This window comes from Paroedura picta, chromosome 7 (assembly GCF_049243985.1).
Source record: "Paroedura picta isolate Pp20150507F chromosome 7, Ppicta_v3.0, whole genome shotgun sequence".
Lineage (NCBI taxonomy): Eukaryota > Metazoa > Chordata > Lepidosauria > Squamata > Gekkonidae > Paroedura > Paroedura picta.
Genome location: NC_135375.1, coordinates 120,320,187 through 120,335,927, shown reverse-complemented (window position 1 = coordinate 120,335,927; position 15,741 = coordinate 120,320,187). Strand labels below are relative to the sequence as shown.

The window sequence follows — 15,741 nt, the reverse complement described above, 5'->3', positions numbered from 1 at the left end:
ATATGTTGAACAACACAGGCCCCAGGACAGATCCCTGGGGTACTCCACTTGTCACTCCACTTTTCCAAGAGGATGCTGAACCATTAACAAGTACCCTCTGGGTATGATCTGTCAACCAGTTATTGATCCACCTGACAGAATTACGATCCATATCGCATCTTACCAACCTGTCAGCAAGAATATCATGTGGAACCTTATCAAAAGCTTTACTGAAATCCAGATAAACTATGTTCATGGCATTCGCCTGATCCATCATAGTAGTCACTTTCTCAAAAAAAAGAGATGAGGTTGCTCTGACATTACATGTTCCTGCGAAACCCATGCGGAATCTTAGAAATCACAGCTCTCAGTTCCAGCTGCTCAAGGACAGAGTTTATTATTTATTATTTATTTATCATACTTCTATACCGCCCTCCCCGGAGGCTCAGGGCGGTTTACATTATAACAGAGAACAATATATAACACAGTCTGTAGAACATGTATAACTGATAACTAATAATTGTAACCAAATAACAACACAGTATAACAGTAAACAATATAGTAATACAAACAGGTCCAGGGCTTATTGATGGGATTCTGAGGGGGGGGAGCAGGGGCCCTTGGTCGCTGATTGATTACGTCTGGTCTTGGCCAAATGCCTGGTGGAGGAGCTCCTTTTTGCAGGCCCTGCGGAACTGTTTAAGCTCCGTCAGGGCCCTGATCTCCTCTGGGAGCTCGTTCCACCAGGTAGGGGCCAGGACAGAGAATGCTCTGGCCCTGGTCGAGACCAGGCGGACTTCTTTAGGGACAGGGATCCTTAGCTGATTGGAGGCAGTAGAGCGCAGAGCTCTTTTGGGGGCATAGGCGGGGAGGCGGTCCCTCAGCTACACTGGGCCCTGACCGCGTATGGCCTTGAAGATAATTACCAGAACCTTTAGTCTGATCCGGAATTCAACTGGTAACCATTGCAGCTGATGGAGAATAGGCCGGATATGAGACCTCCACGGTGTTGCTGTGAGGATCCTGGCTGCTGCATTTTGAACTAGTTGTAGTTTCCGGGTCAGGGCTAAGGGCAGACCTGCGTAGAGCGAGTTACAAAAGTCCAGTCTAGAGGTGACCGTCACATGGATCACTGTGGCTAGGTGTTCCGGGGCCAGGTAGGGCGCTAGTAGTTTGGCTTGGCGGAGATGGTAGAATGCCAGCCGCGCTACCTTTGTGATCTGGGCCTCCATTGTGAGGGAGGCGTCCAGAATCACGCCTAGATTCCTGGCGGAGTGAGCCGTAGAGAGCTGCACGCCATCCAGGGTGGGCAGGCGCGCTTCCTCACAAGGACCCTTCCTACCTAGCCACAGGACCTCCGTCTTTGAAGGATTGAGCTTCAGACGACTCTGCTTGAGCCATCTCGTCACTGCTTCCAGGCAGCTGGCTAATGATTGATGATTTGTTCCAAAATTTTGCCAGCTACAGATGTCAAGCTGACAAGTTGATAGTTACCCGGATCCTCCTTTTCCCCTTTCTTGAAGATGGGGACAACATTTGCCCACCTCCAATCGTTTGGTACTTCACCTGTTCTTCAAGAAGTGTCAAAAAGATTGGACAGAGGTTCAGAGATGACATCTGCAAGTTCTTTTAGTACCTTGGATGCAATTCATATGGCTCAGAAGACTTTGTTTGATTTAAAGAAACCAGGTGTTTGTGAACTGCCCCAACCATGATCCTAGGCCACCATTCCCACCCCCTGTGTTGTGTTATGTTTTTGCCACACTGAGCACAGAAGACTGAGGAGAAATAGGAGTTATGCAGTTCAATAGGGACAAATGTAAAGGTTGCATTTAGGTAGGGAAAACCATACACACCAATATAGGATGGGGGAGACTTGTCTTGGCAGTAGCATGTGCGAAAAGGATCTAGGAGTCTTAGTAGACCATACATTGAACATGAGTCAGCAGTGTGATTCGGTGGCTAAAAAGGCAACTGGGATTTTGGGTTGTATCAAAAGGAGCATCATGTCCAGATCACGGGATTTCTCAAGTGTAGAAAGGTTGAGAAAGGTTGTTCTACTGTCTTGAGCCTGCCAGATCCGACCGCCCGGAGAGGGGAAAGGAAGGCAGTGATCAGAGCGATTGGGGGGGGGGGGGAGGAAGGCAGTGATCAGAGTGAAGATGGTTTTAACACCTCTAAACGGAGCCCTCCCTGAGAAGGGGGAAACAGGAAAAAGGGGGGGGGCGAGAAGCTGGGGGGTACTGGAAAAAGGGCACCTGACATCATCCCACCACTAAGGCCCCCTCCCCACTTATTGCCATGAGGCTTGGGATGAGGCTTTGTGGGCTGTGCCTCATGAAACGCCAGCACCAACCTCGGCGCCAACACATCCTCCGCATCTACCCATTCATTAGCAACCTCAGGAAAACCTTTCCAAGAAACAAAATGCTGCACCCTCCCCCTCCGCTCACAAGAGTCCAGAATAGCAGCAAGTTCATAATGGTTCTCCTCCCCCACCATCACTGGAGGTGGAGGGGGGGCAGACGGGTGGCATTTGTCAGGGGGCAGCGCCAGTTTTAGCAGTCTGATGTGGAAAACTGGGTGCAACTTGCGGAAGGAAGGGGGGAGATCCACCTTTGCTGCCACGTTGTTTACCATAGCCAGGATTTTAATCAGCCCCACATAGTTTCTTACAAGGGCGCCAATTTTTCAGGCATTTGGTAGAGATGAGCACGGAGTCTCCTGCCTTGAAGCCAGGGCTAGGGGAGCGTTTCAGGTCGGCCCATTTCTTGTAGTCCCATTTGGCCCTTTCCAGAGAATCCAGTACCACCCCCCCAGGAGTCCCGGATATGCAAAGCCCACTCCTCCACCCCCGGTGGGATAGCCTCTGCATCTCCAGGGTGGGACTGCAGCGCTGGGAAAGAAGGAGCGTATCCATACACCACCTCGAACAGAGAGTGCCCTGTGCTAGCACGGGGAACATTATTGTATGAAAATTCCGCCAGGGGCAGGAGTGATGTCCAATTTGACTGTTGGTAGTTTATGAAGCATCGCAAGTACTGCTCCAAAATCTGATTGACCCACTCCATCTGGCCGTTTGTCTGTGGGTGGTAGGCTGAACTGAGTACCTGCTCCACCCCCGCCAACCTCAATACGGCCCTCCAAAATCAGGCAGTAAACTGGACACCCCGATCCAAAAATAACTGTGGAGTTTTACGACGTGCTGGACAAACAGTTCAGCCAGGCGGGGGGGGGGGGGGGCGAGAGTATGGAGGCGCATGGCACAAAGAGCCCTCCCCAGGCCATCCTGCAGGGACGGGGGCAGGGGCGGTGCCCCTGCATGGCTCCTTGTCTGCTCCAGAATTCCGAACTGCTTGGGGGAGAAGACAGTGTCTACCAGGCTTTCCTGTTTTACGTCATGCTGAGGGGGGCGCAAGAGAGCATCAGCCAGAAAGTTGGAGCGCCCAGGGCAGAGGGTAAAATCAAAACAGGAGAAAACCTCTGCCCACTGCAACAGCTTGGCACTTAGCTTAGGGGCTTGCACAAAACCTCCAAGTTCATGTGATCTGTCCAAACCTGAAAAGGCACTTGCGAGCTCTCCAAAAATTGCTGCCAGATCGTAAGTACCGTCTTAATCGCGGTGGCCTCCTTTTCCCAAATGGCCTAATTGTGTTCCGTGGTGGAACCACGGGACAGATACACGCAGGGCTGTAGGCGCCTGTCTTCCCCCTGCTGGGGGAGAATGCCCCTGACCACTGCCTCCGAGGCGTTAACTTGCAGAATATAGGAGTGGGCAGGGTCCAGGTGAGACAGCACCAGCTCAGAGGTAAATAGAGACTTCAGGTTCTCGAATATCACCTGGCAGTCTGTAGTCCAGTCTAGGCAAGCCCGAGGCTGCTTGGCTCCCTCCCCCTTACCCCGGGGCTTCATCAAGTCATTGAGGGACAGGGTAATCTAGGAGAACTGAGGTAGGAAATTGCGATAGAAATTGGAGAATCCGAGGAACCCTTGCAGCTGCCTCCATGTGCGCGGTGGTTCCCACTCCAGCACAGCCTGCACCTTGGCCGCGTACATCCAGATGCCTTCAGGGGAGATCCAGTAACCCAGGTAATCCAGGCTGCGCTGGTGAAACTCACACTTGGATAATTTGGCTGCATCACTTCCCTGACCAAGGGAATATGCTACTCCAGAGTATGACTGTACACAAGAATGTCATCTATCTATACAAGAACACCCCTGAAGAGCAGGCCACGAAGCACCTCGTTTATCAGGTTCATGAAAACGTAGGGAGTCCCGAGTAATCCAAAAGGCATCATGAGGTACTCAAATTGCCCCAGAGGGGTGCTAAAGGCCGTCTTCCACTCATCACCCTCGGCAATGCGGACCTGGTAATATGCTTCCCCCAAATCCAATTTAGTGAAAAATTTCCTGGACCCCAATAGCCCCAGTAGGTCTTTTATTAAGGGCAACAGGTAAGCGTTGGCCATGGAGATAGCGTTGATGGCCCTGTAATTAGTGAACAGTCGAAGGGAGCTGTCCTTTTTCTTGGCAAAGAGCACTGAGGCTGCAATGGAAGAGGCGGTAGGAGAAATGAAGCCATGGGACAGGTTTTTGTCAACAAAAAAACTGAGCTCCTCGAGTTCAGTGGGACTCATGTTATACAGTTTCGTATTTGGGAGAACTGCCCCGGGCTTTAGCTCAATGGCACAGTCGGTTTGGGGGGGGGGCAACTGGTCACACTCTTCATCCAAAAGATGAAGACCCAGCTTGGGTCGATCCGGTAGCTGCTCGCTGATGCCGTGCCCGGCGGTGGGTGCTCCCCTCTCATGTTGGATGTGCACGGGGACGGTCACCTGCCAGTCTGGACAGACCATCTCACCATGGGGCCCCAAGCAGTACCTTGGCCATCCAGACATCACATGTGTTCTTGTGTCCTTGGCCCAGCTTGGGTCGATCCGGTAGCTGCTCGCTGATGCCGTGCCCGGCGGTGGGTGCTCCCCTCTCATGTTGGATGTGCACGGGGACGGTCATCTGCCAGTCTGGACAGACCATCTCACCATGGGGCCCCAAGCAGTACCTTGGCCATCCAGACATCACATGTGTTCTTGTGTCCTTGGCCCAGCTTGGGTCGATCCGGTAGCTGCTCGCTGATGCCGTGCCCGGCGGTGGGTGCTCCCCTCTCATGTTGGATGTGCACGGGGACGGTCACCTGCCAGTCTGGACAGACAGACCATCTCACCATGGGGCCCTAAGCAGTACCTTGGCCATCCAGACATCACAATGGTCCAGGGAGTTGCAGCGGAGTCCATGACATTCCCAGAGGGAATTCTACCCCAATCCGGGGGCCCTGCAACATCCGAGTGTCACTGGGCACGAGCGTCCTTGGTGTAAACTGCACAGAGCTTTTATTCCAATACCAGGTCGATTCAGTCCCTGCCCTCTACACAGAATGCGATTTCCGTTTGGATTTGGGGCAATTAAAATTTTTCTTCTGCAGCAAGAAGGATTGATCCGGAGTGACCCTACTTTTATTGTGCGATATCTTAGAGTGCTTTTAAGCCCGAATATATTATAAAATTGCATTGTTTTGAATCTGGGCTCTCCTCCGTGGTAGAGGACCCGTGATTGGCTACAGGTGGTCATGTGACAAGCCTGCCTCAAAGGAGAAGCCCCTAATTTCTCTCTTGGATTTTTTTTGTGCCTTCTTCGTTTCCCCCCCCCCCACACACACACCTTCAAGAAAAGAAAGGATTTTTTCCTCCCTCCTCTCACTTCTTTGACCCTCCCACCCTTCAAGAAAACAAAGAAAGAGTCTCCATTTGCCTCCCCCCTCATCTGAGCCCCTCTAACCACATGCAGAAGACTTTCCTGTTTCAATGGGGAGGGGGGGGGGAGAGGGAGAGGAAGACCCGAGTTCAAAGCGACCTGAATTCAACAGGATTGACAGTGGAATAAAGAAAGCAAGTGCGGACTCTGCCCTTGCCTGGTCGCCGGGCATTCTCTCTCGCCCATGCAGGGCCGCTCTTCCGACGAGCGATTCCTCAACACCAAGAAGTGCTAAATTCTCCACCAAGTCATCCTCCTCTCTTCCGCACTCCAGGGATGCTGTTTCTGATACAGAATTTCCCCCCAGCTCCCTGTCCGCTGCCACTGCCATGGTTGGGAGGTGGTGGTTATTAGAGGGAGTACAGGAGATGAATAGGGTCCCAATCAAACTGTCACGAACCCCAGAAGACTACCGACACTCAGCACTTCACCAGAAAATTGGTTTATTGAAAGTCGGGGTGCACAGACAGTCACTCGGCCAAAGTAACAAGTAATACAGGAAAACTGACTGCGACAGAGCTCTATGAACGGACCCAGGTTTTATAGGCACATCAGCAGACCCTAACCCCCCCCCCTCAAAGGAGAGCCAGAAACGACCCTTCCCAGAGAGTTTGAAGCCAGTGGGGTGTGAAACTCCTGGAACCAGGAGGCTAGATGGTCTGCTCCTGCTTTTTCCATTTCAAAGGGGAGCGCTGGATCCCACCACCCGGAGAGGAGAAAGGAAGGCAGTGATCAGAGTGACAGGATGGGGGGGGGGGGCGGGAGGAAGGAAGGAAAGCAGTGATCAGAGCGATGATGGTTTTAACAACTCTAAGTGGAGCCCTCCCTGAGAAGGGAAAAAGAGGAAAGGGGGGGGCGAGCAGGAGGCTCGGGGGGGGGGGGGACCGGAAAAAGGGCCCCTGACAGGTTCCTCAGTGGAACATGCTTTCTTGGGAGGTCGTGGTGTCTATTTCTTTGGAAGTTTTTATGGAGTAGTTATATACATTTTATGAACTTGGGCAGATGGTGAGTGGGTGGGCATGAAGGAATGTTCCAGGGCTGGTCTCTTGTGGCCCATCCTTGCATATCCGGGGAATTGCTGATCTCCACTGTGGAGTGGGAGGTGAATTTTCTCCAGGCCAGGCTGGATTCTGGAGAGCTGGGGTTGAACTAGATGACCCTGGAGGTACCTTCCAACTGTATGATTCTATTATTCTAAGAGATGCTATATAGGAGATGCTATATGCTGGAGAAATCAGGCTGCCTGCTCATCTCTAAAAGGAAACTATTTGATGGTATAAGTATGATAACAGAATGTTCATGTAACTGAATGCATCTCAAGGCAAAAGTATCAGTCTGATCCCAATATTCAGAGATTTGCAACTGAGGAGGGAGGAGGAGTTGTGTGCCTTTCTTGTATAGCAAGCAAGGGATGCGCAGCTGGATGTTTGCAGGGAAGCATGAATAGCAGACAGCTGCAAGTGTCACAAAGTCATCTCCTCTTTTGTGAATGCACATTTCCTTGCAAATCTTGAAAAGGGCAATTTTGGGTTGAGCCCAAAGAGTGAAGCTAGAGCTACAGTTTCCAGATGCAGCACCAAAATGGAAAGTAGCCTTCGAGGAGCCTCTCTGTCACTCCCAGGGGCTTGCTGAATGGACAGGCCAGCCAAGCTCAGCCAACAGCCAAGCTTAGCCAACACCTGCCCAGGAAAAACCACTCAGCCCCATTCATTACCATCCCCTGGCTCCGCACACAGCAGGCTTCCTCACCGACCCATGACCCCCACCCTGCAGCATCTTCCTGCCACTGGGCACAAATCCTGCCTCCCCTTCTGATGGGTCTGGCCTGCGGGGGGTTTGTTGCTCAGCTGCTCCTCTAGGCAAACAGATCTGGTGACGCTAATATAGGAGCCTCTTGGAGTAGTGGTTAGGAGTGCGGACTTCTAATCTGGTGAGCTGGGTTTGATTCCGTGCTCCCCCTATGCAGCCAGCTAGGTGACCTTGGGCTCGCCACAGCACTGAGAAAACTGCTCTGACCGAGCAGAAATATCAGGGCTCTCTCAGCCTCTCCTCCCTGACATGGTGTCTGTTTATTTATTTATTTTTCACATTTATTTACCGCTCGCCCCGAAGGCTCATGGTGGTGGTGGAGAGAGGAAAGGGAAGGCAAATGTAAGTCACTTTGAGACTCCTTTGGTGAGAGAAAAGCAGCATCTAAGAACCAACTCTTCTCCTTCAGTAATCTCAGGGCTCTCTCAGCCTCCCCTCCCTCACAGGGTGTCTGTTGTGGGGAGAGGAAAGGGAAGGCAATTGGAAGCCGCTTTGAGACTCCTTCGGGTAGAGAAAAGTGGCATATAAGAACCAACTCTTCTTCTTCAGTAATATCAGGCCTCTTTCAGCCTCCCCTACCTCACAGGGTGTCAGTTGTGGAGAGAGGAAAGGGAAGGCGAATGTAAGCCGCTTTGAGACTCCTCCGGGTAGAGAAAAGCAGCATATAAGAACCAACTCTTTTTCTAATAATAATCCCTCCCTCACTAACTGCCTGGCCACATGTCCACATAGCAATCAAAACTGCTGCAAACTACCCTGACTGTACCACGAAAGGAACAAAGGAGGACAGCAAGCCAATGGGAAGCAAACTCTTCAGTGTAGGCATACCCATTATGGGGGTGGAGGCAGGGACAGGAGCCCCAGTGGGCGGATAGGCAGATAGTAACTGTGGACAAACACCCTTGAAATGTCCTGTTACACATACAAGTATGAGAATTTACTCCACAAGGATGTCTAAATGAGAAACTGTGCCTGTGCAGGATTGGAGAGAAATGTTATAAGGATGATTGTTTTGCAAAAATGCCCTGTGCACTGGAGTCACACACACACAAACACACACACACCCAGCTGAGTGAGGAAAGAAGGGTCCATCTGTGTGACTGTCTCAATTCCATATGCTTTCCCCCAACTAAAACTGGCACTAAAAGGCATTAAAGCAAGGATTACCTTTAAGTCCCTGTGTACAATATCATGCTGATGAATATGATTGACACTCTCCAAAATCTGGTGAATGCAGTGGCTGCAGAACAGGAATGGGAGGGGGAACAGAAGATTATAACTCATTATCAACCACATTTCATTTTTTTTATTGCATAAACCACATCCAAGGCTCTTGGCAGAAAATATCTTCTGAATCAGAAGGACCGATAATTATATGCAATCCATATTTGACCAGCAAGGGACATTCCACCTGCTTGCCTGAGGAGACAGCAGCACTTTGTTCCCCCATTCTTCAGGGTGGGCCTCAGTCCTACTGTGCTGTGGGCAGCACCTTCTCAAACGGACCTCACAAGAGTTGCAAGCATTCCACAGGCAGCTTGGCTCACAAGTGACATTCAGCCAGTCACATTCAGACTGGGCCGCACATTTTGGGACACCAGTGTGACATATCCCCACAGTGCAAATGCTGCACACGAACCAGTTTGGCTGAACTCAAACATGCCGTCTGCCTTACAAAAAAACATCCCTTTAGTTGGATCTGATCGAGAACACTGCCCTGGAACCTCATTAGTATCAGTAACGCCTGTTTGCCACTATTCTTTTCTTCTTGCTGTCAGATGGTTCAAGCACTTCCTCTGAGAGCCCCACAGCACACCACACCGAGGGCCCTCAAGCGACCCAGGTGGCTCGAATCTGCATCCAGCAAGGCCGGGCACCTGCCAGTGTGGAAAGCTCTGAGCAATAAATGCAAGCCCAAGACCAGGCCGCGGAGCCTGAAGAGGGGGCAGGGGCACCTCCAAAGGACACTGCCCAGTTTCTCAGCATCTTCAGCTCCCCCCTTTCCCTTATGCAAGTGCTGCCTGCAGGAAATCTGCTGTTCTTGCATGGCAGGAAGAGGAGCAATGTGTCATTTGTAAGTATTGTGTCAGGACAACAACACACCCACACAGCATGTGGGTGTGGGGGGGGGGGCGGGGAGGAAAAAAAAACAGTGCATGAATTTCTGGGAAGATTCAGCAACATCCCAGTTTCTCAGACAATTGGGAAGAAGCTGACAGGACAGCAGGTGGACCCAAGTGCCTAGGGCAAGGGACTTTCTGGTCAGCTCACCCGAGGATTTTGCTGGAAGGGGAGAAATCTACATACTTGATGCCTCCGCGGGCCTCATCTTGCCAACCTCTTCAGAGGGACCACAATCAGAGGAGAGGCCTAAGAATGTGGGTTGGAGCCGCTTTTAGGGCAGAGAGTCACTCTGGGAAAGGAAACGGCTGTTCTCCATCGCCCAGCCAAAGGGGCTGGCCCAGACTACCTCTTCCATCCCAGAATGGGGGGAGGGGGGAAGAAAGTATTATTAGAACAGAAGCGAGTGATTTTCTGGCCAAAAATGGCAAAAGAGCAACACGGACGGAGGGAAGTCCGATTGGCACCCACCCTGGCCGCCTCCCTCCCTCAGCCTGCTCTGGAATGCAGCTCTGCACAGCACAGGGCCCGGCCAGACAGCAACGGCTCATGTTGGGAAGAAGGGAGGTGGGGGGGGGGGCAGTGGCCGGTGGCTCTCCTTCCCCAACTGCAAAAGGGGCACCCAGAAAAGCAGTACTGACCTCAGCCTAGACCTCTGAGAAGACAAGCTTCAGCAGAGGCAACCCTCATGTGCCAGCCCCTTGTTGTTGTTATGTGCGAAGTCGTGTCCGACCCATCGCGACCCCATGGACAATGATCCTCCAGGCCTTCCTGTCCTCTACCATTCCCCGGAGTCCATTTAAGCTCCCACCTACTGCTTCAGTGACTCCATCCAGCCACCTCATTCTCTGTCGTCCCCTTCTTCTTTTGCCCCTCTGGCTAGTCAAAAAGGGGTCGTTTCATTAAAATGGAGACTGTGGGTTCTTTTGGGATCCTTTATCTTTTTTTAAGGAAAAGATTTTGTCTTTGTTTTGTCTATGAGTAGGACCTGGATTTGGTGGGACAGCTTGGTGTAGTGGTTAGGAGTGTTGACTTCTAATCTAGGGAGACGGGTTTGATTCCCTGCTCCTCCATGTGCAGCCAGCTGGGTGACCTTGGGCCCACCAAGGCCCTGATAAAGCTGTTGCGACCGAGCAGTAATATCAGGGCTCTCTCAGCCTCCCCTCCCTCACAGGGTGTCTGTTGTGGGGAGAGGAAAGGGAAGGCGACTGGAAGCTGCTTTGAGATTCCTTCGGGTAGAGAAAAGCAGCATATAAGAACCAACTCTTCTTCTTCAGTAATCTCAAGGCCTCTCAGCCTCCCCTCCCTCACAGGGTGTCTGTTGTGGGGAGAGGAAAGGGAAGGTGAATGTAAGCCACTTTGAGACTCCTTTTGGGTAGAGAAAAGCAGCATATAAGAACCAACTCTTCTTCTTCTACATGAGGCTAGATCAAGCCAGCAAACTGAAAGGGGCGAGGTGGAGCAGGCCCCAGTTTCTCACAGAGCCAAACAGAGTTTGTGCGCCACCAGCCACATCCAGGCATCCCTCCATGCCTCTCAGCATGATGGGCAGGGGTGCAGCTGGCTGACTCTCCTTCCAGAGAGGGAAGCTTCCATTCAAATCCCGGTTTGCTGTGACATGCAAAGCAAGGCCACTGGAGTTTGGTGGTTCTCCACTAACTAGTATTGTAAGCTTCATGGCCTTCCCAGGGAGACTAGTGGGGAGTAACATGCTCCATCTGGTCCAGACAGCAGCTTTCAGACGTTCAGATGAAGGGGAACCTGGCTTCCAACTTGCCAAACCACCATGACACAATCCTAAAGGGAAGAGAGTGCAGGAGCCTCAAAAGGCTTTGTGCTGCTCACAGACAATTGGAGTTTGGTTGCATTGTCTAAATGTTACCACTGGGTTTTTATGACCAGAATGTACATTGTACATGTACATTAGCTTCTCTCCCCCACACCCCCACTCCTCTCAATGGTTTCTGATACCTGAAGGGCAAGCGTATATTAGATTTATTCATGCCCTGCCTTTCTCCCTATTTGGGGCGGACCCAAAGCAGCTTTCTCTCCACTACTGTGTCCTTACAACAACCTTGCGGGGCAGGTTAAGTGGAGCATGTGTGATTTGCCCAAGGACCCTTCCCAGTAGCCTCCTGTACCACAGCAGGGATTTTAACTTGGGGCTCCCAGATCACAGTTGGTCACTCTGACCACTACACCGCACTGGAACATTCTTCCAAACCGCATCAGGTGGGCTGCCATGTTGTTCTGAAGAAACAGAGCAAAGTTTGAGTCCAGGGGCAGAGTAGCAGAAAGACCAACCACACAAAAGTTTATGCCCAGAATTAAACTGTGTTGGTCTGCCACTGGACTCAAACTTTGTTCTGTGTCTTGTAAAGAGAAAGGATGAGAGGCAGTTGCACCTCTCAGAGCACATAAACAGGGGCCTCTTCTTGGTTGAAATGCCACCCAGCCCTAGCAACTGAAGCCCCACCCAGATCTCGTCTCATCCTCCTTGGAGCCTAGAAACATCTCTCTCTTCCCTGTCACATAGGTGCACGAGGGCCTGCCTCTTCCCGCTGTGTCATGCATGCCACACTTGTAGCCCCTGAGTTGCATGGGCAGAGAAAACGCAATGCTGATAATCAAACTTCCAAAGAGAGAAAAAACTGAAGCAGAAGTTGGTGGCTTCAGGGAGAGAGCAGATGTCTAAACTCCAATACTGCATAGTGGTTCTCTTGTTACATTTAATGCACAGATGAGGGCCCAGAAAGTCAAAGGTGAGCAGGGCTGCAAGTCCCAAGATGGCCAACAGAACCTATGGGGGACTTCAGCAGCACATCCTTACCTGGCATCTGCTTCACTGTAGTATTCCCTGGCCACGATATCTTCAAAGAGTTCCCCACCGGTGACCCTGGAATAAACATAAGCCAAGATGGTCAGCAGCTCATGCTCCTTCTGGGAGGCTGTCCAGTTTCAAGAAGGAGAAGTTCTCCCACCAGACTCTCTCCTCTATGACATACAACTGCCTTATGGATCAGATCTAGAAAACGCCACCATCCCAAACAAGGGCTTCTGGAACAGTGGGGCGACAGAGGAAGTGCAAAGTCAAAATGTGGATTCTTCAGATCTACTTCAAAGCCACCCAGAAATCGCTACATTTATTGGTGGACATGCCCAGAGCAAAGCCACCTTGGAATATTATTTAGCTACATCCTCCCTTGGGGATGTAGGCAAGAACCAAAAACCAGAGCACACAAAGTCCAAGAAGCACCAAAAAAACATGATTTGTTTCCATCCCACAGAGTCACCTTCCAGAGAAGAGAAGCAGGGGAAGAAGCAGGTAAAGGAGGGCATAGGTAGGACAAATCGGGGATTTCTGCAAGGATGGCTACAGATGGAGAAGAGCCAAATGACATTAAGCAGCTAGAAGCAATTTTGTTGGGTGCTTGGCATGAAAACTCCAGCCAGACACATGTGCAAAGACCACCCAGGTGTCCTACTGGCAACAGCCATGCACAGAGTAGAGAGTCACAGCAGGGAGGCAAGGGAAGGGGAAGGGGGTGCCATCAAGGACAGAAGAGCCCTGACAGATCTCCTATATAAACTTGAAGGCTGTGGACAAGTAACCCGTAGGGGGACCATGCCCCAGAAATTGTTTTCGGCTGCTGCTGCTGCTGCTGGGACCCAAATGCCCAGAGGGAGAGCTGAAATGCTGCCTTGGTCCATCCCTGGAATGTACACATGCACCATAGCCACATACAGACACACAGGTCTGGTGTGCTAACGTTTTGTTATGTTTGACTCCACTGCTGCTCTGTGGCATCAAGGCCTCTTTTGCATTTCAGAACCACACTGGAGAAAAGAGGAAAATGGCTGCAAATGAAGCCTCTCTAGCTGCCCAGTACCATCTCTTAGTCAGGTGACTCAGTAGCTACTCAGCCCTGGCCAGCTTAGTGCTAAGGGGCTCTGAATAAACTCCTTCCCCATCCACAACTGGCTCTTAGTTGCAGCTTAGAACTGATCCAGCAGCTCCATGTAAGGCCCCCTGGGACCAGGCAAGCCTCCCTAGATCCCCTGCCCAGCCTCCTTTTCTCACCTCTTGAAAACCCTTGGCCAATGGAAACAAGCAGTGGCTATTTCAGTTGCTGCAATGGGACAGTCTCCATTCAGAACAGGCCAAGGCTGTGTGCGCAAACTGAAGATTGTGCAAGTTTGGGGGGGGGAGGGAGGGAGAGCTTACACCCCATGTGGCATCCCTTGCAAAACTCAGCTCTTTAAAGCAGGTCCCAATGATGACTGCTTGAAATCAATGGGCAACTGTTAGGAAATATCTCAAGAACCAGTAGGCACTGAAATGCAACCATATACAAAAATCGCCAAAAAATTTCCAAAAGATTTGTTTAGCAAACCACCATAAATTTAGATGGGTTGCAAACCCTGCAGCTCTGGCTCTGCTAATACAGCAGGCGTGGATGGACTTGCCCAGTGGATGGCCCGTGTTGCAGGCCACAGGCTAGTGCCCCTGATGGAAGGATCAAAGCCAAACAAAAGACACTTACAGATCAAAGACGAGGTAGTGGAAACCTTCTTCTGAGATACTCTCATGGAGCCGAACTGCAAACACAAGAACAGAGAAGAAAGGGGAACTGAGGAGTGTGATCCCTTCTGACTGGAGATGGCCCCTCTCAACCTAGGAACATCTTCACTTCACTCCCTGGCTATTGCTTCGAACACAGTCACAATCACATGTGTTTCAAAAGCCCATACATCTATGCACAACTGCCCCAAAGATGCATGATTTGCAGACCTTCGGATGAGCAGGAACTTGGGGCCATTCCGTACAAAGGGCAGTGTGGCTAAATCTGTGCGCTGTTGAAAAGCGCTGCAGGCAAAAGCGGCAGATCGCGGTAACGCACACAGCCGTTTCTAGCGAAAAAAGGCTCTCCCACTAGCGCTGTTCTCGTAACGCACAAGTTTCCGGTCTCGCGGAAATTGCAATAGGGGAGGCAATATTTTTCCACGCTTCCTCCCGCCCCTTAACAGCCAATTAACTGTTATGTTCGTGTTTCCCTTTAAGAACTCTTTTTTAAAAACCCGAAAACACCTGTAGCAACGCATATTCTTTCCTTCAATGTATCAGAAAGACCTTTTCTGCAGGCGTAGGAGCTGGTGCTTCATTGTTTACAGGCTCCTCAAGTTAAAAAAGACAGAGCCTCTTGTGGCGCAGAGTGGTAAGGCAGCCGTCTGAAAGCTCTGCCCATGAGGTTGGGAGTTCAATCCCAGCAGCTGGCTCAAGGTTGACTCAGCCTTCCATCCTTCCGAGGTTGGTAAAATGAGTACCCGGCTTGCTGGGGGGTAAACGGTAATGACTGGGGAAGGCACTGGCAAACCACCCCGTATTGAGTCTGCCATGAAAACGCTAGAGGGCGTCACCCCAAGGGTCAGACATGACCCGGTGCTTGCACAGGGGATACCTTTACAAGTTTTAAAAAAAATCCCCCCCCCCATGGGTGAGATTTGTGGCCGAAATTATGGGCAGTGTTGAACAAGGGGCTGTATTGTTCTTGGGAACTTTAAAGTCACTTGCAGTAGGGAGCTTTGTTTAACTTTTAATAACTTCTGTGGAGGGACTTTAGCCAGAGAAGCCTCGCTTGTTCGTTGCTTTCCCCGTCTAAGGAAAAAAAATGGCGATCGCTTCGCCGGAAGTTCGGCGGCGAGAGCAGGGGAGGGACTTTCTTTCTACCGCTACATTGAGAACGCACATGCCTTTCGCTGATGTGTTGCAGTTTGTGGGCAGAAGTGTAGCGGTTTTCTCAGGGGGAATCCACTTTTCTGGATTTCCCGTAAAGACCCACAACGAAGCGCTTTTTGCGGGAGCGTTGCAGGAGTGTTGCAGATTGTGTGCAACATCATAGAATCATAGAATCATAGAGCTGGAAGGGGCCATACAGGCCATCTAGTCCAACCCCCTGCTCAACGCAGGATTAGCCCTAAGCATCCTAAAGCATCCAAGAAAAGTGTGTATCCAACCTTTGCTTG

At 51.0% G+C, this 15,741-nt stretch overlaps 1 protein-coding gene across 26 annotated transcripts in view; it reads right to left on the bottom strand.

The window, feature by feature from the left end:
• The window catches only part of CAMK2G (calcium/calmodulin dependent protein kinase II gamma), a 277,514-nt gene that overhangs the window by 93,552 nt on the left and 168,221 nt on the right, over positions 1 to 15,741 (bottom strand). For all 26 annotated transcript variants that reach the window (XM_077346147.1, XM_077346149.1, XM_077346146.1 and 23 more), the window contains 3 exons: positions 14,262 to 14,316; positions 12,548 to 12,613; positions 8,764 to 8,836 (listed from right to left, as the gene is read on the bottom strand). In XM_077346147.1, coding sequence (XP_077202262.1) covers positions 8,764 to 8,836; positions 12,548 to 12,613; positions 14,262 to 14,316 — 194 coding nt within the window. The remainder of the gene's footprint in view (positions 1 to 8,763; positions 8,837 to 12,547; positions 12,614 to 14,261; positions 14,317 to 15,741) is intronic.